The sequence below is a fragment of the Poecilia formosa genome, unplaced genomic scaffold, assembly GCF_000485575.1.
Source record: "Poecilia formosa unplaced genomic scaffold, Poecilia_formosa-5.1.2 Scaffold77, whole genome shotgun sequence".
Classification (NCBI taxonomy): Eukaryota; Metazoa; Chordata; class Actinopteri; order Cyprinodontiformes; family Poeciliidae; genus Poecilia; species Poecilia formosa.
The window spans coordinates 1494320-1516802 of NW_006800016.1; the positions used below are offsets into that span (position 1 = coordinate 1494320).

Here is a 22483-nt window from a genome sequence, read left to right on the forward strand (position 1 = left end):
AAAGAAATGAGTCAAATATCATCGCAAATAGTTTCACCACTTTAGCACAGAACAGTAACCTGAAAAAAAGGGCCAATTCATCATCTCAATTAGAAGCACATGGATAATTAGAAAAACATCCTGCAGTCATGTGAGAAGAGTTAAAGAGCAGAAGACATCTTTCACTCCCTCCTCTGCTGTTATTCTGCAGACTTTACGCAGTATGATGGTAATATTCATACTGAAATATTAATAATTAAATTCAACATTTGAACTGTTGAACTGTAATCATGTAACTGTATTACTGGGTTGACTTCTTCAACCACAACAAATGTATCACCAATACCGAAAAGAAAACGAGGAGCTTGGAAAAAGTGAAACAACAAAAACAGGCACCTCCAACTTTATTGACCTGTCCAGCACGTCTACTGTAAAAATACTTAAAATTAAAATATCTTTAACTGCATTAGCATAACTTCTAACTGGATATTTAATAAGTAGACAGCCTTTAATTTAAAGTTAATTTCTTCATTGGGGGGATGGCTGATTTGCTTTTACACATAAATCAAGACAAAAATTAAGCTTTTTTGTTAAAATAAGTTACAAAAAAAAAGCATAATATCAAACTGAAAACAAATTTCTACAGCCATAATGACAAAGATATTTTATAGTATAAATTAAATGGCTGAATAAAGATTTACCTCGTTTAAAGTGACTGATCCAATTCAAGAGCGGTCCAAACAGTTAGTATTGGTCATCTCACAATAAATGGATACAACATAGAGACAACTCGAGTGTGTAACAAAGTCACCAGTGTCTGAAAGGTCTAATCAATGGCTAATCAGTACTGGCTACCATTACGGCATAAAGACTAAAGAACACTCCAAGCAAAGCAGACAAAGGGCTATTGAAAATCTCTAAGACACTGAACATGCAATCATTAAGAAATGGAAGGAAAATGTGTAAATCAACCCAGACCAAACCGAGTGACAATCCAAGATGGAGACTAGTGAGAGAGGATTTACAAGCTTCAGCAACTGAAATGAGAGATGCAAGAAACATTACCTGGGTTTTTCACCAGTCAAATAACAGCGGCAACAACAAAGACACTGTTAAAGAAAACTCATCAAAGATTGACTAGTTTTCCAAACAGCATGTGGGAGACTCCATCGTCATCTGGATGAAAGTTCTTTGGTTTGCATCAAATCGTATTTGCGGCAGATGTATTACTGTCTAAACTCCATCATCAGCAAGTAAAGATGCTCTGCTTCAAGTCAGAACCTGAGATGTATGACGTCACGTGGAAAGAGCATGATCTTTGGACTGACGAGACCAAAATTGAGCTTTCTGTCCATCAGACGAGGTTCTGTGTTTTCTGGACACCAAACACTGTACATCACCACCCCCACTGTGAAGCAGAGTGGTGGAGGCATCATGCAGTGGGGATGCTTCTCAGCAAGCAATTAAAAAAAAAAAACAACAAAAAAACAAATGGTAAAATGTCCAAGAGCTCAATGATTTACTGGTGAATGTTGAAGAGTCATTTCTTTTTTAACATGTGTAAAACTTTGAAACATAAAGTCACTTCCTGTTTCGCTGGGGCGATGATGAGGCACAGAGAGGCCAGTTTCTCTAAAAACATTAATTGAAATGGGAAAGACACTATAAGATGACATTCAAGTAAGGCATATTATGAGAATGTATCACCATAAATCATAAAATGACTTCAGGAATAAAAAAGTCTCGTTTATTCTTGCCCAAAAGTCCACTCATCAATAATTAAGACGTTTAGCAAAGAGGGTTGGACAAATAGTGATATTATGCTTTGCAGCTGAACTACATCAAGTTTGTTTTCAGTTCCACTTTAAAAATATCTATTTCTAATAACATAACTTGACCGGCTTTTTTAGGAAATAATTGATCTTTTTAAAATGTGGACAGTCTCACACTGGACGGGAAGCACAGATGAAAAAGTGTGGAAAGACGTAAACGGGCATAAATCCCACCTGATATCACAAAATTTCCTATCATGCAGCCCTACAAAACATTTAAATGTTACTTTCCATTACATATATAAATAATTTCTATCAAGCACCACATTTCTTTCCGTCCTTGCTTAGACTTTTCCCTTCAGTTAATTGTGCATTTTGTTGCTTTATTACATAGTTTTCTCTTTAAAATTCGCAAGCAACGGCTTGTGCTTTGTAAGGGGAAAAAAGTGAATATTTTATAGTAGACGACTCCATGACATACAAAATTATTCCAGCTTCTTTATTTTTAACCTCTCCACAAAAAAAGTGAGTCTGCTCTTCTGGTTAGCTTCTTATACATTGCAGGGTCAGTGCTGCTGTTTACTTGCAAAGTAACAAAGTAACAAATGTCAATATGAAAAAGGAGCAAACAAAATGGGAGGACAGCATCTTATGTGCCAGCATGGATCAAAGTTAGCCGTGCAAAACATACACAAATCCCATGTTTAAATAAGACAGGGCCACTACTGCAGGTAAGGAATCAAGCTAGAGTCTGGTCCAGACTGCTATTTTTACCTTCCTCTGGATTTAAAGGTAATGTCAGTCTCATTAACGCACCAGGAGGGGGAGATAATTAGATTACGTCATCAGACTAAAGAGCAAATGGACTCTCTTCAGTTCCCGTCAAAACACAGTAAGGCTCTCCTCTCGGGCTAAAAGGTCACCGACCTAATCTCTAAATGCAGTGCTCTTAATGCTCTGACAAATGCGAGTCCTCACACCAAGATCTAGTGCTCTAATTGCCAGGCTTTGTTAGATGGTGACGATGCGATTTGGTTTGTCTGCATCACAAAATGCTTCTCCGTTAAAGGATGCAACACCATGCCTCCTCTGGGCAGCAGTAACGTAAACGAGATCTATATCTGCAGGGAGAATGTCTGTCTGGCTCCACTCATCCAGGCTGCTTGCATGATACATCAGGATGAATACCGAGTATCGACCTGAGCTCGCTCTCCTTTGAGACAACTAAAGGTCAGTCTGAGCCAAAGTGAACACCAGAGGAGCAGAAAACAAGAGAGCCGAGGACAGAATGAACTTAAAAGTTTCACAATCTTGAAAATTATCAGATTTTTTTTTTTTTGCATCTCATCTTAAATCAGCAGCTTAAAGGAAAACCTATCTCCACTACAAACTCTTGGCTTGTTTAAAGGGAAAGTAACTGTACGTTTACATTTACAATCCCTCTGTAAAATCAAGTGCTGAGACAGGCCCAAATGTAGGCCAGCCACATCAGTAAGTGAACACACACAACAGCGACGTGTGTGTGCTTGTGATGATAAATAAAAGTAATGAGTAAAACAGATGTGATTCCATGTTACTAGCTACTATGACAGGGCAGCTTTGAAGTTAGCAACTGGATGAGATGCCAGCAGATAACTGGGATTTATAGCCACTTTAAATCTTTGCTGGGCTTTGCTTTGTGCAGGGAAAAGACACCATGACAGATCTGTTTATTGTACAAACCTGCCAGAGAAGGCAGGGTTATGTTCACTTTACACATCCACTTTGAGACATCTGTAGCTGCTCTTATCTCCACTGCTGAAGTGCTTAACACTCACCTTCAATCCATTTCATAATCCTGTTCTCTGTTATCATATTCTCTGCAAATAACGGTGAATACATTGAATTTTAAGACTATTCCAGTGGATTAAGCTACTAGCATCTACATCCAGGTAAACACCTTTAATTAGGAGAGCTTGTTCATAAAACTCAGCCATGTTTGGTGCCTATTTCAGTATTTGAGATATCACAAAATAAAATATGCCAGTAGAGATGATGTCAGTCCAGGAGGAACTGAAAGAGAATAATCATAAGTCTGCTAAGATGTTTTTATCAAGTCTTTCATGTATTTTTACTGTTCAGGGGTTATTTGCTTAGTTATCTTAAAATGAAGTGTGAAGTTTTGTTTTTGTGAATTTTAACTATAAAATTACTAAATATAGTTTGAATAAAGTAAAAAAAAAATTTCATTTTGGACAATGACAAAAAACTAAATCTCACATAAAAACAACAGAAATCTTACTTTGTGGATTTAAATTTTCACTGAATGTTTTCTTTTGTTTTGCAGCATTTTGGCTTAGCTTTGCTTTATACATTTACATACACTGATGTTAAAAATAGCTCAAACTCACATCTATACATTGAAAATCATATTGTAGCATAATTTTAATGCATCACTCAACATGAAATTCATTTTATTATGCTGCATCCAGATATGTAAAAACAAAATAAGAACAAATCACTTGGCTGTCAATTGCAAAAAGTAAAATAGTCATTTAAGTGAGCATATCAATACGTAAAAACCAACAATTAAAGACATATTATTTTTGTTCTTTTATCTCTTACATAGATTTGTGCATTAAAATAATAAATTAACTTAAAATAGTAGAAATGGTTCTATATCTATTGTTATTTTTGTACTGTTTCAATATTTCAACCCACAGATTAAAAACACACACACACACACACACACTGAAAATTAATTAAAGTGCGGATAATAAACCGGGAACCAGCACTGGTTTAAATTTGGTCACTGATTTAAACAAGGATGCTCAGTTTTAAAGGTAATATGGTAACTTCCTTACACCTAAAGCATGCAATATAAATTTTGAAACACCTGAAATAAAGTTCACTATATTTTAACACGAAGAAAAGCGTTAAAACTGTTTTTACTTGGGAAAAACAAGCTAAGTTAAAAAGACAAATCCCAACAGCTGGAGTCATCTTTAAATTATCCTGAGGTTTCTAGATTTTAAATTTATATATTCCCGTAGGTTAGAGTGAATTATTAAATTATGGGTTTAATCTCATAGTGTATTATCACCACTTTAAAGATGGTAAACTTCTTGTTTCAGTGTGTTTCCAGCTAACATGCTAACGTTAGCTTGGTTAGATTCCCCCTCAGCATCCGAGCTGACTAGCGGCTCCGCTAGCCTCTACAGCGGCCAGCTAGCTTTCCTTTCTGACCGCACAAACAAGCAAAACATTAAATTAACTTTTTTACCTTGCGACGCTGTGCCCTCCGCTGAGGTTTTGGCTGCAGCTCTGAAGGTAAGGTATCCCAAAAGGCAGAGCACAGTTGCAGCGGTCCGACTCCAGTCCACAGCCCACATCATTGCAGATGTTAGTATCAAAGCAAAACGGCTCAAGAAACAAAGTAGAAACCAAACGTTTGGACTTTAAAAACTCACTGCAGGTCAACAACTGCGTTCATTCCGCAAAAAATGCGACACCCCATGTTTCTGCGGCATCAGCAGTCCTGATTTTATGCCTGGAGAGCTGTGTTTCATCTGCCCCGTCGTGCATCCCCAGCCCTTTTTTTCTATCGACGGGCCAGGGTCAGGGAGGAAGACGGCCCCATTCCTCTGAGCCTCATGCCCCAGAACAGCACCAACAGGCGGCTTGCTCCACGCGCAGCACCGCTAACATCTATGGAGGTCTACCGCCACCTACTGGTAAAGAAGTGCAATGATTTAGCAATAATTTCTGTTCATTCCTCAGTTTATATGTAAATTCACTAATTGAAAAGCACTGGATCTACAGCTGTTTAATGAAGAAGCAAATGAAACTTGAACATATTTTTAGTTTAAAATCTGATTTATTTATTTTTCTAACGGAGTTATTCATGGTGATTCACTTTGACGGTCAAGAAATAAATTAATTCACAATATGCTTCAGCAAAGGGATATGTAATGTTTTAAATTTGAAACACTTTTGTACTGATTTTCACATTTATTTTATTATAAATGTAGACATTTTACATATATGTTAATATTTCTTAATGTACTTTAACATTTTATATAAGCTCATGATTATTAAGGTCAGTCTCAATTTATCTATTTATTTATTATCATATCGATGGATGGATGGTACCTATGCTATATACTGTCACATAGACAGATCTACAGTAAAACATAATTAAAATATGATTTTTTTTGAAAATGTAAAAGTTTGTGTTGTATTGTTATCATTGAGGATTTTGTTTACATTGCAGAACCTTTTCAATTCTGCTGTGTATTAAGTCTTCTTTGCCTATCATGTTCTATAAATGTACTCAGGTAAAATCCATATATAATTAATATGTAAAACATTGACACAGTGAAAAAAGAACAGATGTAGTCTGTACAGTGACTGATGTTTTTAATATTTCTATTTTCTTTGTGTTTTCACAAAAGAATGGTGTATAAACTATTTATGGAAAACCAAAGCCAAACATTTTATTTCATAGTTTAATTTTGCTCCCAAAAAAACAGGCTAGAAAGGTAAAGAAGATGAAAAACTCAGTTCAAATTGGACATGTGATTTAACTTGACATTGAATAATGATTTAGGAGACAAAACAGGAACTTTACAATACATTTTGATGCATTGCTGTTTTTTCATTTTTCAGTTTTGCCTTCCAAATTTCAAAGTATAAAAGTATATGAAAAGAACACCAGGACACCTTACAGTTTATTCGGAAGATAATCCAAGCTGATAGCTCATAAAAGCCCCACTAACCACTGCTACTGAATCACTAATATCTACGGTACTATCCTGGTTCTGATTGGAAGAAGCTCTGGATCCACACCCAGGAAATCTTACTAGCAAACATGTTTGGACAAAAAAGCTGGTAAAAATAGGTGGCACTGAGGAATGTTGCTTGTTCACCTTTCAGATCTTCCTTATTTAGCATTGTTGTGTTAACCTCTTCATGTCTGATTAATACCCAGGCCAAATAATGTGGGTCACAATGATACACTAATCTGAATGAGGCATGTCTAGTGAAATGTTATTAATTATCTGTCATACTTCATGGCAAGAGCAGGCAGGTTTCAAACATAATATAATGCTGGTGTGTCTAAATTAGCTCATACCTCTAATATAATCCTGCATACTTATAGCTTGATTTTTATTATTTTGGTCATGCTTTGCAAAGTCATCCAATGTTTCTCTAATGTGACGGATGATTTCTCCTGATCTACTGTTGTCACATGTTCACCTGTAAACTCCCTTTTTGGCCACACCTATAAAGAAAAGCTGATTGTTAGTGAGAAGCTGTCACTCCAACATGAAGAGCTCTACTGTCATAATCTTCTTTCTGAACACTGTTAACGTCATCGCACTTGGTAAGAATGACTTTTGCTCAAACTCAACTATAAAGTGAAATGTTGTTTATTAAGTGTTATGCTTTGGATGTTATTGCATTCATGAGATATGTGTTAGTGTATACAAAATTTTATAAAATCATGTTTAGAAATAGGAAGCACGTGTTTTTCTTCTGTATCCAGCTTTAAGTGTTTATTTCCTCTTTGTTGTTTTTCAGTTCCCCATGAAATTACATATTTTCTGGGCTGCTTTGAGAATGGCAGCACTGCGGTACAATTTGAATTTGATGGTGAGGAAATGTTATATGTCGACTTCCAAACAGACGAGGTAGTTTACACCGTACCCACCTTCATTGACCCTGACCCTGCCCAGGTTTTAGTTGGTTTGAGTATCCTGCGTGATGCTCATGATAACAAGGAACTGTGTTCAGGTCTACTAGGTGTGTTGAAACACGAAGATACATCTCCACAAAAAGAAGGTAAATCAACCCTAACATTAGTTTTCTGTGATAACAATATTGATCAAATGCTGGTGAAACTTTGGTTTGTCCTTTGACGTTCTTTAGACGCTCCGAACTCCATGATCTTTCCCTCAAGAGAGGTGGAGCTGGAAGTTGAAAACAGCCTCATCTGCTTTGTAAATAATTTCTATCCACCCTCCATCAAAGTCAGCTGGACTAAAAATGGCCACCCAATCTCAGAGGGGGTGTCACTCAGTCGATATCATCCCAATAACGACCAAACCTTCCGCCAGTTCTCAACTTTGACCTTCACACCGAGTGAGGGGGACATTTACTCCTGCACTGTGGAGCATCCCGCCCTGGAGACGCCTACAACAAGAATCTGGGGTAATGAGCTTTATTATATATGCAAAATGTTATTCTGACAAATAAAGTGTGTTTATGTCAATTCATATATTTATTAACTTTCTCTACAGAAGCAGAAATCATCAAAAAGGATGAAAGTCTTTGGCCTGATATTTACTGTGGAGTCGGTCTTGGTGTGGGTTTGTCGGGAATCACAGTCGGAGTGTTTTTCATTGTCAAGAGTCAACATGTAGCATAAGGTTTTAGTTTTTAAATATAGTAAACTGTTACAATCTTCACATACTTGGGTTATGATTTTCATTTGTGTTTTTTTTTTAATCATTTCCTTGTTCATCTTGTTTCTTAGGTCTTGCCATATTCTGTTCATTCTGTATTATTGTCAGAAGGGTGTTGTCATAAAGTTTATTACTTTGTGTTTAGTTTCTTTGTTTATTCTTGTGTTTTCTTCATTGCACATTTGAATTTAGTTGTATTAGATCACTCTCGTTCTTTTACAGTGAGTTTATAGTTTTTTGAGTCTCCCATTTGTACTCGGAACTTGAAAAACCCGACTTCCCAGTCGAAGAAAATCGACTGGAACGCCCCCTGAAGTCGGGCTTCCCACTAAAAGAATAGGAGAAACTCCGACTACCCCTGGTTAGGATTTTAAGACCAACTTTGTGTTATTTTGTGTAAGAAGAGTCCATCTGAAATCATTGTTACATGTAGCACCTCCATCTCTAAGCTGAACAAATTAAAAGTGGTGTTTTCTTGTGGAAAGTAAAGCTTAAAACAATGTTTTTAAGACATGCCATATATTTTGTATACTTTTTGAAAACAAAACATTTTACTCTGCATCAGATGTCATTTTTAAATTTAGTGAACACTGTGTATAATTTTCGTCCTTATTTAATAAACAAAAAATGTTTAGATTTGTGCTTTCTCCTACACTTACATCTGCTTTGAATGTTAAGCTGTTATCCATGATTCTATCGTGGTTTGAAGGGATGTTACCCATACTATGAAGGATCATGATGAAGAACGACACAGTCAAATGGAAAAAAGAAACTTGCACAAACTGGTGGAAACAGAGAAAGAGACGATGAGAAACAAATGAGCGACATGAGGAAGGGCAACAGGAGAGTCAAACACTTGATTATTCCTTACATTTAGATATTAAACTACTAACAACATAGATTATTTGACACTAATAGAATTAGAGAACAAAAAGTGTTTACAGATTAATAAGAACGCCACGCCTGCACTGAAAAAATAACGTTGGTAAATCTATTTCTGTACTTCCTCATTGTTGCTGATCAGAACCAGTTAGCGCTCAGTCGGACCTCTGTTGCCAACCTGACAGGATGCCTCAGGCTCAGGGCTTCTCTGTTTTCCTGGTGCTTTTTCTGACATTTTCACCAGGAGGTAAGGGACTTTAAGCTAAAGCAGTTTGTATTTTTTATTGCTTTCCAACTACAGTTGCTTCTGTGTGGTTCAGATGTAAAATGTGTTTCTGTAATCATTCAGCATTTGCCATTTTAATAAAAATATTTCCTCATTTTTAGGTGCTTACTATTTGTATGTGATGGAACGGTGCCAGTTTAGCTCAAGTGATGGTCATGATGCCGTGTTACTGGATCAGTTTTACTACAACAAAATTCTGGAAGGACAATACAACAGCACTGTAGGAAAAGTGACTGCATACACAGAAAAAGGTGAAGTATATGCCATTATTCTAAACAACGATCCTGGGTTTATTAAGCGCGAGATATGGAAAACAAACCTCTGCAAAAGAAATGTTCCACTGGGACAAAAACTACTAACAGCAGGTAATCTACAGACAAGGCAGCACAAGAGTAATCAAAGTGACATCTTTTTCTGGATGTAATACTCATCCCTGGATTGAATACGGTCTACTGAATCTTTTTGTTTTGTCCATGTTTTCTAGTGGAGCCCTATGTTTGGTTGAGGTCAGTGAAAGCAGAGTACAGTCAACATCAGCAGAAGCTCGTCTGCAGCGCGTACGACTTCTATCCAAAGCAAATCAGGGTGACGTGGCTGAGAGACGGAAAGGATGTCACATCTGGTGTGACATCCACTGACGAGCTGCCCAATGGGAACTGGCTGTATCAGATCCACAGCTACCTGGAGTTCACACCTAAACCTGGAGAGAAGATCGCCTGCATGGTGGAGCATGCAAGCCTCAAGGAACCACAGCTTCATGACTGGGGTGAGAACGTCTGCATGCAGACAGAAAATGTTTATATGAATAAACCATTTTATGCCCAAAGAGTCAGAGTATATTCATCTAGATTGTCTTCCTTATGAAAACACTTCAATGATGAGCACCCTAAATATAATGATTGATTACTGTAGTCAAACCATGTCAGAGTTGACACATTAAGTTTGTGTTTAACTCAGGTGCAGTGTTTAACTTCCTCTCTAAATTCAAAATCTTCTTTGTTTCATAAGGTGGTGATGAATGCATAAATCACTGGCATAAATCTGAAACCAGACATTGAAACAAGGAGCATTTCAGTCTAACTTAGTGTTCATGATGAATCTGATTTCAGAGCCGGAGTCGGATTCAAAGTGGAGTAAGATTGCTGTTGGCTCAGCAGGGCTGCTGCTCGGGTTGCTGTTTTCTGCTGCTGGCTTCATCTATTACAAGACAACATCAAATGGTGAGACAATAGTTCACTTTAAACTTAAAAAACACTTTCATAACTGACTTCAGTATCTAAATTATGTTCATGTTTAAATACATTTTATTGAAACATTTTCTAACTTTTTTGGTGTTTTACCCAGGACGGGTGGTGGTGCCTACAACAGAGGTGAGTTTTAGTCTCTTTATCTGTCCTGTGTGTTCCTGTATACACCTGATTATAACTTTATTTATTTGTTATCTAGGATGTATGTCCAGAAGAAACCCTTTAGGCTGCAGAAATGTTGAGAAGCCCCACACACATCTATCAACCACTGGAAACTCTTCTTAATCCCACATTTGAGAGACTTCAAGCCTTCATATGCCTCAAGTTTTTTTATTTTGCCTTTTACACATTTCTGCAGACAAACACTAACATTGCAGCACTTTTATTTTATACTGAACTAAAACACTATTGTAAAACAATAATAAATAAACCTGTTCTTTGTCATTTTCTTCCAGTTCATCACTGGGATGAAACAAATGCAAAGTCATTGTGTTTTGTTTTAAAAACCTTTAATGTCAAGATACTGCCCAAACAATCCACATCACTTTCTAAACCAATCTTCTGACTAATTTGAAATCAAATTAAGATATTACACCTGTTTTTTAAAAAAAACAACCATACAAACAAGATTAATAATTAAAATGTATTTGAACCTTCTGTGTTTGTTTAACTTTCTAGTAAATGTGTATTTTACATTATACATATTATTATCCAATTAAATTAAAAGTCCACTAACCAACAAGTCAGTGAAGTGACTAAAACACAGGAAAACCAACAGGAGAGAAGTGGCAGCTTTTTTTTTGCTTCTTGGCAGGTACAAAAGCTAAACTATTTTATATTAAAAGGTCACAGAGTGCCTTAAAACCAGTCATATATATATATATTTTTACATTTTACAACTTTTACATGTGATCTAATGTTTTTGATGCCTTTTGCAAGCTCATGTAAAGTTGAATTATTAATGCTTTGGTTATGTTTGCCACATTCTGGGGTTCAGTATTTTTTTTAAAACTATTATGGTGTTGTAAGAAAGAAGAGTTGGCAAGCATGGTTAAGTGAAAATTACTGTCAGGTTTATTATCAACCATATTTATGAGAGGGACAAGATGAAGTTATCATCTTAAAAGCTCTGCCAGTAAACAGATAACACACCTGTTTTATAGAATCAGTATAAGGAAAACAAATTAAGAAAACAATCTGAGGCTATGTGGATCTAGTGAAGAAAATTTCTCTGGGAAAAACGTCAGCATGTTGAGTAAGACAAATTTCCCTCTGACAAAAAATAACATCATGAAATTACTCTACCTTCAAACTATTAAAGTCATAATGTTTTACACTTGTAGTAAAAGCTTTCCACCACATTGGTCACATGTTTCACTGTAAAATCCAGCGTTGGCAACGGCTACAAAGAAAGGCGTGCCATCCACCAGACAGAGTGAGACTATTTTCATTTACAAGCTGCAGGTCCGAAATGAAGCGCTCTGCTCTACTTGTCTTCATTCTCAACTCCTATTTTGTCTTCTCTCAAAGTAAGAACCATTTAGTGTTTTTTGTTCAAGTAAGAGCTAAATGTTTTGTTGAATTTTAAATTCCACTGTATTGTTTTTCAGAGCCCCATGAAATAACCTATTTTGTGGGCTGCTTTGACGATGGCAACACCGACATACAGTCTGAGTTTGACGGCGATCAGATTTTATACATTGATTTCCCAAAGAAGGAGATTGTGTTCACTGTGCCACCTGTTATAGCTCCTGATCCACAAAAACTTTTGGGTGGATTTCATATCCTAAAAGATGCTCTGGATAATCAAAAATTTTGTCCACCTATAGGTGAATTGGTTGAATATGAAATGAAGCCCGTGTCTGAAGAAAAAGGTAAATAAAACTCAACAGTCGTTTTCTCTTTTGCCGTAGCTGATAAAATGCTGGTGAAACTTTTCTTATCTTTTGACGTTCTTCAGACCCTCCAGACAGCATGATCTTCCCGTCTAGGGAGGTAGAACCTGGTGTAGAAAACAGCCTCATCTGCTTTGTGAATAATTTCTATCCACCCTCCATCAAAGTCAGCTGGACTAAAAATGGCGTCCCAGTTAGGAGGGGAGTGTCTGTCGGTGACTACTCTCCTAATAACGATCAAACCTTCCGCCAGTTCTCAACTTTGACCTTCACACCGAGTGAGGGGGACATTTACTCCTGCACCGTGGAGCATCCCGCCCTGGAGACGCCGAAGACAAGAATCTGGGGTAAATGCTTTATTTCTTTCATGCGATATGATGAAAACACAATGTAAATATTTCAATATGGCAAAGCTGATCTATAATATTTCAATTTTTCTTTTACAGAAGTTGAATTTTACAACACAGATCCAAGTCTTGGTCCAGACATTTACTGTGGAGTGGGTTTGGGTCTGGGAGTGATGGGGATCACTGTGGGAGTGTTTTTTATTGTCAAGGGACAACAAGCGAACTGATTTATCTGATGTTAAACATGATTAATATGGACGGTGGAGTAAAATAACATGCATATTTTCATATATAACAACTTGAATAAAAAAAAATCACACTAAACAATTTATCACCTTTAAACTCTATGTAGCGTTTCTCTTGAACTTGCTTTATCAGACGTAAAGCCTGCATATTTGTAAATATTTTAGTGGTTATTCATCTGTGAAATCAGCTATTCAAGCTTTTTGCCATGGATGACAAAATTATAGTTGACTAGAACCACTCACAGGTCACATTACATTTTTATAATTTTTACAGTTTTTCTCAGTTGCTTTATTGCATTTCTCAGAATTGTTGTTCAATCTTCAAATCGTTGTGTCACTTCTGCACATCAAGAAACCAGTTTCTGGTTCCTTTGGGCAAGTTGCAAAGGTATGTGGACATCCAGGCAAGTGATTAAGTACAATTTTCTGCTTTTTCCTACATTTTTAATTGCCTTCGTCATGTTGATCAAAATGTATTATATGGGTCTCTGTTGAGTGGTCTCAACCTACACAACATGAGCATAGGTTTGTAGGATTAAGTCTTTACATGCAAAATGCTTGAACAAGATGTGAAAATATGTCAAGCGTCTTTCTAGTTCCATTATGCATTTATTTTTTATTTTTACTGAACTTATAAATTGCTCCCAGATGCTTAAATGTGTTAAACATTAGATCAACCAATAATAAACTAGTTTTCTGAAACAACTCAAAAGTACCATGAACCATCACATTCCAGAAATGCACTGACGTCATTGAGTAAAACCGAAAATAAAAAAACTGGCAGCATTGTGATTTTTTTTTATTGTTTTACATACTCAAAAATAAACTGAACATGCAAAAAAAAAATTATTGAGTTGTCTGACTTTTTTTTGCTTATGGTAGATCTAAAACTTAGAGAAGGGTTTTGTGCATGAAGCAAAAAAATGTTTTAAGATTTTTTTTGGATTATATCATTACTACTCCTATTACTGTCATTATTATTATTATTATTATTATCATTATTATTATTATTATTATTATTATTAAATCTATAAGAAAGCATTTCCTTGTCCATAGTGTTGTATGTGTTGAAATAAATGATCATTTGAAATGAAACTAATAATGTAACAATGTGGACTGTTATGCTCCTATTTTTCCTGATGTGTCATTTCTTTCCCGTGTCTGTATGTTTCTTTTACTACGTTTAGAAATTGTAGTTGTAATTGCAACATTTAACGATATAATTTTAATATCGGAGCAAGACGTAGCGAAAGTTTACAAATCTGGAAAAAACTCAGAAAGCTCCATCTATTTAACAACCCTGAACAAAAATCAAACATGGAGAACCAACATTTAGTATTATCAAAACAAGAATCCAGAGAAACCCCTATTAGTTTATAAATTACTAATTCTTATTGAACATTTTAGTTTTGTTTTGTTTGTATTTCCTTCTAATTCACAAAAGACATTTTGAACTGCTGAAAATGTGCTATATAAATAAAATGACCTTACCTTACCTTTTATATTGACTCTTTCAATGAATGATTAACCAATGGTGACTTACCATCTCCTGATACAGAGATAAAAACAAATCCTGTTTTGATCAGCAAAGGTGCCAATTGTGCAAGTGTGACAATGTGGGCAGCCATCTTTTGTTTTATATTGACTTGTCAATAATTAACTTATCTTCCACCTCCTAAAATGGAGGTGGAACATGTGTTTTTATTGGTAGAGGTGCTATTCCTTTAAAATAGTAATGTTGATAAATCTACTGCTGCACTTCCTTGGTTATGCAGAATCGTATATTTGCCAGTAAGACGTCAGTCAGCTTTCTGTCAGCTGACAACATGTGGACTCAACGTTTAATTTTCTTGGAGCTTTTACTGGTGTTTTCATCAGAAGGTACGTGATTTTTGGTCAACATAATCTTTATTTGCGGTGCTGCTCTTGTACTCACATACTCATTCTCATAATTGGAATGAGTTCACCTGATTTATTGATGTTTTTTTTTTCTTATTTCTTAGGTGCTTTTTATGGCTATTATTTAGGCCGCTGCCAGTTTAACTCTCCTGACAGCAATGATGTTGTGTTAGTGGAACAACTGTACTTCAATAAGATTTTACTTGGCCAATATAACAGCACTTTGGGAAAAGTGGTGGCGTTCATTGAGAAAGCCGAAGCTTATGCAGATATGCTCAACAAGATGCCAAGATTCCAGGCACATCAAATATGGAAAATAAACCGCTGCAAAACAGGTGCACAACTGGCAAATGAAAATCTACCAGCTGCAGGTAATTTTCACAAGATGGTAAAAAAAAATTGTACAGATATTTGGAAAAATATGTTCTTATATATCTAGTTTTAACAGATTAATAAGTGTTTTAAATGTAAAAGCATATAAAGGTGCAGTAGTGTGACTCTTCAAATGTTATGACTATGATAAATATTTGTCATCCAATGACAAATTTAGTCTTTGTTTTATCCAGTGGAGCCCTACGTTTGGTTGAGGTCAGTGAAGGCAGAGTACAGTCAACATCAGCAGAAGCTCGTCTGCAGCGCGTACGACTTCTATCCAAAGAAAATCAGAGTGACGTGGCTGAAAGACGGAAAGAATATCACATCTGGTGTGACATCCACTGACGAGCTGCCCAATGGGCACTGGCTTTATCAGATCCACAGCTACCTGGAGTTCACGCCTAAACCTGGAGAGAAGATCGCCTGCATGGTGGATCATGCAAGCCTCAAGGAACCGAAGCTTTATGACTTGGGTGAGAACGTCTGAAAATAAAATACTTTTTTTTGTTTGCACTCAGTTTCAACTCTTTAAATCTTTCGTACATTTACAGTTGTACTCACATTCACATAAAAGGTATTCAGGAAACAAACTCACTTCTACTTATATTAACCAATATTGCAGTACACACACAATATTTAACTAAAGGGACAATTTACTGTGCTTAACTGGGAAATTACTGGAATATTTCTCCAACTGTCTGAAGTTCAGACATGATTTGACCTGGAATTAAACAAAAAACAACAAGCCATAAATAAATAACACTTGTAGAAAATGTCACAGTCCCAAGAACCTGCATCTGTTTTTACCCAAACCCAGGTTTTCATGTCTTAAATCCACCCTGATACAATCAGGCATCTCGAAAAGCACATACATGTGAGAGTAAACTCAATTCATACTCAAACCACATACTTATCTGACCGTCTTTTTATAACATTACAACAAAATGTGGACACTTGCTTCAATGCAAGATTTGCAACTTGGTTTTTTGAACATTTTAGCTATCTAAAAAAGATTATGTGAGTTTATTCTGACTCTAAGCATAAAGCATAATTTTTCATATCATCCAAACGTTTATTGATTTGGCTTTCCTTAATGTGTCATTTGTGCTATTACTGATTTTATAACAGTGCCTGGGTGACTTATGGTATAAATATGGACGTGAACTTTCATTAGTATGAATTGGAAGCATTTAAATCTAACATTGTGTTTAAAATAAATGTTTTTTCAGAGCCTGAACCGGATTCAGGAAAACACAAGATGGTTGTTGGTTCAGCTGGGTTGCTGCTGGGTTTATTGTTTTCAGTCATGGGGTTTATCTTCTTCAAGAAGAAATCAATTGGTGAGAGAGTCATTCAAAGTAATAGAAATACCAAAATACCATCAAAATCATTTAAATATTTTATTTTTATAGTGTTTATTAAAAGTGGTACATCAGTTTCATTGATTTTCTTGCTTCTTTTGACAGCAGAGCGGGTGAGAGTGCCAACATCTGAGGTATGCTCTTAAATTCAGTTAATATATTAATCATTTCTAGAAACATTCATCTAATGCCGTAATATTTTTATATATTCTGCAGGAGATTCCTGAAAACAACCCTTAAGTTTACGTTTAGCTGTCACAGGATCAATGGCGAAAGGTGCTGAGATTGATTGCAGCTTCTCCTACCACGAAACACTCGACAAGGAGCCAAGCCTTGACCAGTGTTACTCCAAATGCAGACCTTAAAAGCACATTGTGTTAACATTGGTTAAAAAAAATACTTCAACTTAATGCTTTGTTTGGCATTTTTTTACTGGACACACTTTAAGAACTGCAAGGCCAGTTCAATCTGATTTTAAAGTTGTGCAAAATGTCCAAAAAGGTAGTGAAATGTCCCCTTTATTCTTTTGATTGATCATACAATAATCCAAATTATTGACGGGTAACATTTTAAAATTAATCTGTGATGTGACAAAGCATATTTAAAGGATGTCATTTTATTAAAAATCAATGTAAAATCCACTGCATCAATTAGATTTTTGTCTTTTAGAGAATAGAAAAAGTGGAAAATTTGGGAAAACCAATCAGTTTTATTTTTGGCATACTTATCGAGTCAAGATCAAATTATAGACTTTTCCACGGCTGTGTAAGAACCTTGCTCAAAGCTCCTGATTGAATGTATTTGAAATGTATTACCCATATCAGTATTTTTTTTATTTCTGCAAGCATAAAAGTGTGTAAGCATACTGCTTAAAATCTATATGAATGTGTTCATTTTTAAATGAATGTTAGAACAAGATGACTTGTACAACTCATTTTCATGTATATTCCTGATAATTATAAAATAAATTTGATAATTAGCAGAAAAAATACATTAAAATGCTATTTGTTTTCACCTTTATATGTGACATTTAATCAAGTAGTATTAGGCCAGTTGGTAAGAGTGAATTTCTTTTTCAGCTTTTGAATATTTTCCTTTTGTTTAACCCTCTGTTGTGCTTGATAAGAGAAGTCTATAAAGCACATAAATACACACAGCAGCAGATGTCAGAATGTGTTTACCTACATTATCTTCTACTTTCGCCTTGGGCAAATTAAAGTACACACTTCAAACATAAAGTTCATGCTAAGAGAAGAACAACCTGTGATAGTTGATGTGACATTAACTGAGGAATCTTCCAGAAGAAAATGGTTACATCAGACCTAATAATAAACCTTTGAATTTAAAGACAAAGCTGGAGAGATTGGTGCTCCGTGGTGAAACATGCATCATACTAAACTTTACCTGTCAGTTAAAAAAGAAAAATCATTGCTATTTGCTAAATAATTCATATTAAAACTAAATCAAATGTCACAACTTAACGTATCTATTGTTTGGCTTCTGAATAATAACTTCAGCTCTCCCTAGAGGCGTCTCCGAGACATTACATAAACAAAGTCCATCCCAAAAATTAAGTACAGAAATTAGCAAAAGCCCCAGATATTAGATTAGGAAAACAGCATTTTCAGCGTGCCAGACAAAATTTCACAGATAAATGCGTCTTTTATATAAGTTGTTCTGAATGACTGACAAATTAAACCCTAATATCTGATCCGTAACTAGAAGGAAACATTCGCCTGTAAGACTCTACGCAGGGCTTAATAGCCCTCCGCTCTGCCTGCGCCAACGCCGCCTTTATGCTCCAAAATAATGAGCCGCTTTGCATTTTATTTCATTTTTCTCTTCTTGTTAATAAAAAGCCCGAGTGTGATTTTATTCCTGTGTTTCGCCATTTATGTTTACATCCATTACAGAACCCGCTAGGGAAGGAAAAAGCGGCGTGGCTGAATCTGATCAATGCAGGCAAAGTGATGATGAGGATGTAGGTCGTTTCGTTCAGCATCCGTCTCATTTATTTACAAACACGTCACGGATCTCTCGTCCTTGTCTCTACGGCTGGAGGCCCAAGTGATGGATTGTGCTGTTCCCGTCCCGGAGGTCGACACCGAAAACCAGGTCAGACGGGGGTGGTACCTCACCGGGCACCGATAAGACCCACAGGATGTTTGATAAGAGATGTCTATAAAGCGGAGACACAGAGCTGTGTGCTACAGTCCGGATAGACGGTAGGACCCAAACCAGCTGGTAAGACTCAACTCCTTATTTCATCCAAAGGATATTATTTGTTTTACCCTACAGATGAAATACTCCGAGCCAGCTAGAGAAGCAGTATCTTTAAATTAATTATGTTTTTAATTTATCACAAATTTCTGTTTAACCAAAACTTAGTTGATATCATATGAAGGAAGACGCGGTGGAGTGAAATGTGAAATATTTCATTCTGATTCGGCAATAGGGATCTGATAGAGATTAAATGCATGTAATACATTTATAAATCCCCTAAAAGCAGGAATATTTCCATCACTAAAATTAATGTAGTGTAGTACATCTATGATGATTATACACAGAGAGAGACATCATTTATATTTTGCCCAGTTTTGATTTATTGTTGGTCTCACCGGTAAATATGTGCAAAAAGCCTGGAAATAAATTTTCAATCACAAAAGCTTAATTTTGCTGTATTTTAGAAAATGTAACTTTTTATCCCATGAACCCAGAGGTGGTCCTAGCCTAGCCTCTCTGACGTCCCCCCACCCTGCAACAAAGTTGTTGACTGGGGGGACTAAGAGTTGGGGCATTTGGGGACCGTTTGGGAGAAGAGGGAGGTGTGCCGCCCCCCATAAGATACCACTCTGGAAGGCTGCCCATGTCGCCCATATTGAAACCACCACTGCCGGTACCTGTACCATTACCTTTAAAAATTAAATGCAACCAAAGATTAATTGCTTAAACGTTACTTTTAAGTTGATCTGGTTTCTTGCAGCTTCCTATTAATTAATTCAGGAGTTACTTTTTCCTGGGAAAAAATTCTGAATATAATGTAACACAGTGAACTATTTCTTTCAATCATTTTCCATTACGCTGAATCAGGACCCTGTGGAGGATTGTTGTGCCTTACTTCCTAAAAACTAATCAAAATCCTGGAAATCCTCTCAGATGTGGCGTGCTAAGATCAGCAGCAAACAGGCTGCACTTACTCAACACAAGAATTTATTACTGATACATGCAAACAACACAAAACTAATTCAGAGGGGAACTGATCAGTGCAACCCCAAACAACACCCCACCACTACTGCATTAACCCAATGCTGCCCTGGATAAATGACGCCACTGTGAGGCCCTTTATTTATGTTTTTCCACCACGTTAAACATACTAAGTGTTGTTTTACTAATAATAATAATAAGAGGACTGCCAACCATTGCCCTAGCATTAATTTATTATTTTTTTGAAGACTGATTTTATTTCCCATGCTAAATAAATGTGCTTATATCAGCGGCAGTATTTTTCTTTGCAATAAAGAGAAAGTCCTATTTATTTTAAGGCTTGTTAGACTATCTTTGTTGTCCATGTCTGTGTTTATTTGTAAGTTTTATCACCAGTTGCTGACCTACATGTTAATTTTAACTCATGGTCGACTATCTTGGCCTTAACCTGCTTCTTTTTAACACGCGTGTTTGTTTTTCTGTTTCCTCCACAGCTCTTATTTGACACAGATTTATCTTCATCCTAATGGGTCTCGTCCTGTCTGCCTGGCTGATCGGCCCAGCAGCTGACCGCGTCCCCTCCTCTTCATCATCCTTCCCTCCGCTGGCCGTCCCAACATCGTCTAGAGTCACCCTCATCCTGAGCTCCTCTGCAGCGTCTCCAGGAGACAGACGCTCACACTGGAGCTCGCAGCACCACTCTCCTCACTTCCAGCTCTCTCAGTGCAAGCAGGAAGCGACACGCGCACCTGCCGAGCTCAGCAGCGATGGGGTCAGGGCCGAGGTGGGCGTGGAGAGTGGGCTCCATGTGTGGGAGGTAACTTGGAACCCTGAGCACAGAGGAAGTCATGCAGTCATAGGAATTTCGAGGCAGGACTGCCCTCTGCAAGACTCAGGTTATAAAGTTCTGGTGGGTGGAGATTCCCTGTCATGGGGATGGGAACTACAAACCAATCAGCTCTGGCACGGCGGAGAAACTCTGGCGTGTTTTCCGTGTGAAAGGAGGGTTTCTCTTAGATTGAAATCCTCTAACTCACTACACAGCAAAGAGACAGATGCACCTCTCCTTATTCCTGAACGCGTCCAGCTGGTCCTGGATGCTGATGCGGGGACTCTGGGGTTTGCTGTCGATGGCAGCTTCCTGGGTGTTGCATTCAGGGACCTTCCTCCTGGAGTGGAACTGTTCCCAGCAGTAAGCAGCGTGAGAGGAGGAGCACGGATTGCATTGCGCTATCTGAACGGAACCACGCGTAAGTGTCCAACACATGAATTGTCTTGATAAACCAAGTTTAATACTGACATATTTGTTTCTACTACATTTGCAGGTAATCCTCCAGCCCTGAAGGCTCTGTGTGGACTATCAATTCTGCAGAATTTAGGTCAACAAAGGCAGAACCAAGTGGACAAACTGCCTCTACCACCTTTACTCCAACACTACCTGCTTTCCTCTTTCTAATTCCCTTGCACATTTACATACAAATGTTTTTGTATTTTCTTTTAAATTCATTTGTTTGTATTGCTTATGTTATTTATTGATAGTTTTATAATTGGCAAACTCACTTTGGATAATAAAAACCTTCACGCAAGCCTAATAAAGACTCCTTCAACTGCAAACACATGTAAATAGTCTGAATGTTTGTTTTAATAAACCAGACTTGCAGATACATAAACCTTTTCCAGGTATCAGATCTTTCTTTTTTCCTTTTATTTCTGAAATATTGAAACGCTGTCAGTAGAGCTGCCTGTTCAAGCTGATAGATGGAAATGTCACACTAAGCTTAAAAACAGTCATGCTGAAAACGATATTCTTAAATTGTTGAAATTGATTTGAATAGTTAGAAAACTGAAACAAATGTGATCTCAGGTTGTGATCCAGAAAATACTTTTACTTTTGTTGTAAGAAACATCCAATGATGAGTGCAAATGTATCTTGTTGTTTATTTTACAGCATATTTTTTTGCTCACATGTTATTGAAATGATTAAAACTGAAAAGTTCTAGTTTTCTTAATGCATTATTATTCCCTAAATGTGATCGAATTCATAGCTTTAAATTAAGTTAAGCACAAAATTATCCACACCTGGCAGATTTAAATTTCATATTGTTTTCTTTCCACCAACAAGTGCATTTCTGATGTGAAATGCAATAGGTATGTCTCAAAAGGCAATAAAACAATGTAAAGGGAGAATTGGTTTTGAAAAAACAAAACAATTTTAATAAAAAAAATTACATGTCAAAAATTATTTACAACGATTTCCATAATCAATGGAAAATGTTCATTGGTATTACAGGTAATTAGCCCTTCCTTTTACTTCTTATTACTGCTGGCCACCTCATCCTCTTCCCACAGGTTCAAATTCCAGTTCAAGTTTGAACTTTGACTGGGCCACTCCAAAATGCTAGTACAACCTCAAGTTCAAAATTTTATTTTGAACTTATCTACCAATTTCTGCCATCCATACATGCATGTGTATTGATGCTGACATGTCATTCTGTATCACTGTTTGTTTTTAAGTAATACTTGATGGTGCAATTATTACTCCACC

General features: G+C 36.6%; 6 protein-coding genes and 1 long non-coding RNA gene across 9 annotated transcripts in view; 5 read left to right on the forward strand and 2 right to left on the reverse strand.

Moving 5' to 3' along the window:
* The window catches only part of fam171a1 (family with sequence similarity 171 member A1), a 28202-nt gene extending 23057 nt beyond the window's left edge, over nucleotides 1-5145 (reverse strand). Inside the window, exon 1 of the mRNA XM_007556176.2 lies at nucleotides 5014-5145. Coding sequence (XP_007556238.1) covers nucleotides 5014-5125 — 112 coding nt within the window. The 5' untranslated portion in view covers nucleotides 5126-5145. The remainder of the gene's footprint in view (nucleotides 1-5013) is intronic.
* Nucleotides 5146-6434: 1289 nt separating this feature from the next.
* On the forward strand, nucleotides 6435-8828 carry LOC103140842 (H-2 class II histocompatibility antigen, A-U alpha chain-like). Its single transcript, XM_016673448.1, has 4 exons — nucleotides 6435-7116; nucleotides 7314-7574; nucleotides 7662-7943; nucleotides 8033-8828. Exons 1-4 carry the CDS (start codon nucleotides 7059-7061, stop codon nucleotides 8158-8160), a joined length of 729 nt encoding a protein of 242 aa, XP_016528934.1. The 5' UTR covers nucleotides 6435-7058; the 3' UTR covers nucleotides 8161-8828.
* A 12-nt stretch (nucleotides 8829-8840) lies between these two features.
* Nucleotides 8841-11086, forward strand: LOC103140843 (H-2 class II histocompatibility antigen, E-S beta chain-like). Of its 2 annotated transcripts, none has more exons than XM_016673444.1 (6): nucleotides 8841-9326; nucleotides 9467-9616; nucleotides 9850-10131; nucleotides 10475-10585; nucleotides 10710-10735; nucleotides 10812-11086. In XM_016673444.1, the coding sequence occupies exons 1-6, from the start codon at nucleotides 9266-9268 to the stop codon at nucleotides 10836-10838; spliced, it is 657 nt and encodes a 218-aa protein (XP_016528930.1). In that variant the 5' UTR covers nucleotides 8841-9265; the 3' UTR covers nucleotides 10839-11086. The 2 variants fall into 2 exon arrangements, with proteins under 2 accessions (XP_016528930.1, XP_016528929.1); XM_016673443.1 differs by having other exon boundaries at nucleotides 8848-9326; nucleotides 9467-9730.
* A 287-nt stretch (nucleotides 11087-11373) lies between these two features.
* LOC103140841 (H-2 class II histocompatibility antigen, A-Q alpha chain-like) lies at nucleotides 11374-13868 on the forward strand. The gene is made up of 4 exons (XM_007556173.2): nucleotides 11374-12141; nucleotides 12223-12486; nucleotides 12573-12854; nucleotides 12954-13868. The coding sequence occupies exons 1-4, from the start codon at nucleotides 11982-11984 to the stop codon at nucleotides 13079-13081; spliced, it is 834 nt and encodes a 277-aa protein (XP_007556235.2). The 5' UTR covers nucleotides 11374-11981; the 3' UTR covers nucleotides 13082-13868.
* Nucleotides 13869-14670: 802 nt separating this feature from the next.
* On the forward strand, nucleotides 14671-17173 carry LOC103140897 (H-2 class II histocompatibility antigen, E-S beta chain-like). 2 transcript variants are annotated; one of them, XM_007556251.2, is made up of 6 exons: nucleotides 14671-14980; nucleotides 15103-15369; nucleotides 15565-15846; nucleotides 16603-16713; nucleotides 16840-16868; nucleotides 16951-17173. In XM_007556251.2, the coding sequence occupies exons 1-6, from the start codon at nucleotides 14869-14871 to the stop codon at nucleotides 16972-16974; spliced, it is 825 nt and encodes a 274-aa protein (XP_007556313.2). In that variant the 5' UTR covers nucleotides 14671-14868; the 3' UTR covers nucleotides 16975-17173. The 2 variants fall into 2 exon arrangements, with proteins under 2 accessions (XP_007556313.2, XP_016528928.1); XM_016673442.1 differs by having other exon boundaries at nucleotides 16843-16868.
* Nucleotides 17174-18558: 1385 nt separating this feature from the next.
* On the reverse strand, nucleotides 18559-20521 carry LOC107836709 (uncharacterized). The gene is made up of 2 exons (XR_001662650.1): nucleotides 20431-20521; nucleotides 18559-18975 (listed from the first exon to the last, which is right to left on the reverse strand). It is a non-coding gene; the product is annotated as an uncharacterized LOC107836709 (long non-coding RNA).
* LOC103140846 (SPRY domain-containing SOCS box protein 2) lies at nucleotides 20442-21871 on the forward strand. The gene is made up of 2 exons (XM_016673441.1): nucleotides 20442-21188; nucleotides 21264-21871. Exons 1-2 carry the CDS (start codon nucleotides 20465-20467, stop codon nucleotides 21392-21394), a joined length of 855 nt encoding a protein of 284 aa, XP_016528927.1. The 5' UTR covers nucleotides 20442-20464; the 3' UTR covers nucleotides 21395-21871.
* The last annotated feature ends 612 nt before the right edge of the window (nucleotides 21872-22483 follow it).

Coding starts and splice junctions, on each gene's coding strand:
- LOC103140842 (XM_016673448.1), top strand. CDS start 7,059: ATGAAGAGCTCTACTGTCATAATCTTCTTTCTGAACACTGTTAACGTC. Junction 7,117..7,313: donor TGTTAACGTCATCGCACTTG/GTAAGAATGACT, acceptor GTTGTTTTTCAG/TTCCCCATGAAATTACATAT. Junction 7,944..8,032: donor GCCTACAACAAGAATCTGGG/GTAATGAGCTTT, acceptor CTTTCTCTACAG/AAGCAGAAATCATCAAAAAG.
- LOC103140843 (XM_016673443.1), top strand. CDS start 9,266: ATGCCTCAGGCTCAGGGCTTCTCTGTTTTCCTGGTGCTTTTTCTGACA. Junction 9,327..9,466: donor TCTGACATTTTCACCAGGAG/GTAAGGGACTTT, acceptor CCTCATTTTTAG/GTGCTTACTATTTGTATGTG. Junction 10,586..10,709: donor TTACAAGACAACATCAAATG/GTGAGACAATAG, acceptor TGTTTTACCCAG/GACGGGTGGTGGTGCCTACA.
- LOC103140841 (XM_007556173.2), top strand. CDS start 11,982: ATGTTTCACTGTAAAATCCAGCGTTGGCAACGGCTACAAAGAAAGGCG. Junction 12,142..12,222: donor CTATTTTGTCTTCTCTCAAA/GTAAGAACCATT, acceptor ATTGTTTTTCAG/AGCCCCATGAAATAACCTAT. Junction 12,487..12,572: donor GCCCGTGTCTGAAGAAAAAG/GTAAATAAAACT, acceptor GACGTTCTTCAG/ACCCTCCAGACAGCATGATC.
- LOC103140897 (XM_007556251.2), top strand. CDS start 14,869: ATGCAGAATCGTATATTTGCCAGTAAGACGTCAGTCAGCTTTCTGTCA. Junction 15,847..16,602: donor ACCGAAGCTTTATGACTTGG/GTGAGAACGTCT, acceptor ATGTTTTTTCAG/AGCCTGAACCGGATTCAGGA. Junction 16,714..16,839: donor CTTCAAGAAGAAATCAATTG/GTGAGAGAGTCA, acceptor TTCTTTTGACAG/CAGAGCGGGTGAGAGTGCCA.
- LOC103140846 (XM_016673441.1), top strand. CDS start 20,465: ATGGGTCTCGTCCTGTCTGCCTGGCTGATCGGCCCAGCAGCTGACCGC. Junction 21,189..21,263: donor CTATCTGAACGGAACCACGC/GTAAGTGTCCAA, acceptor CTACATTTGCAG/GTAATCCTCCAGCCCTGAAG.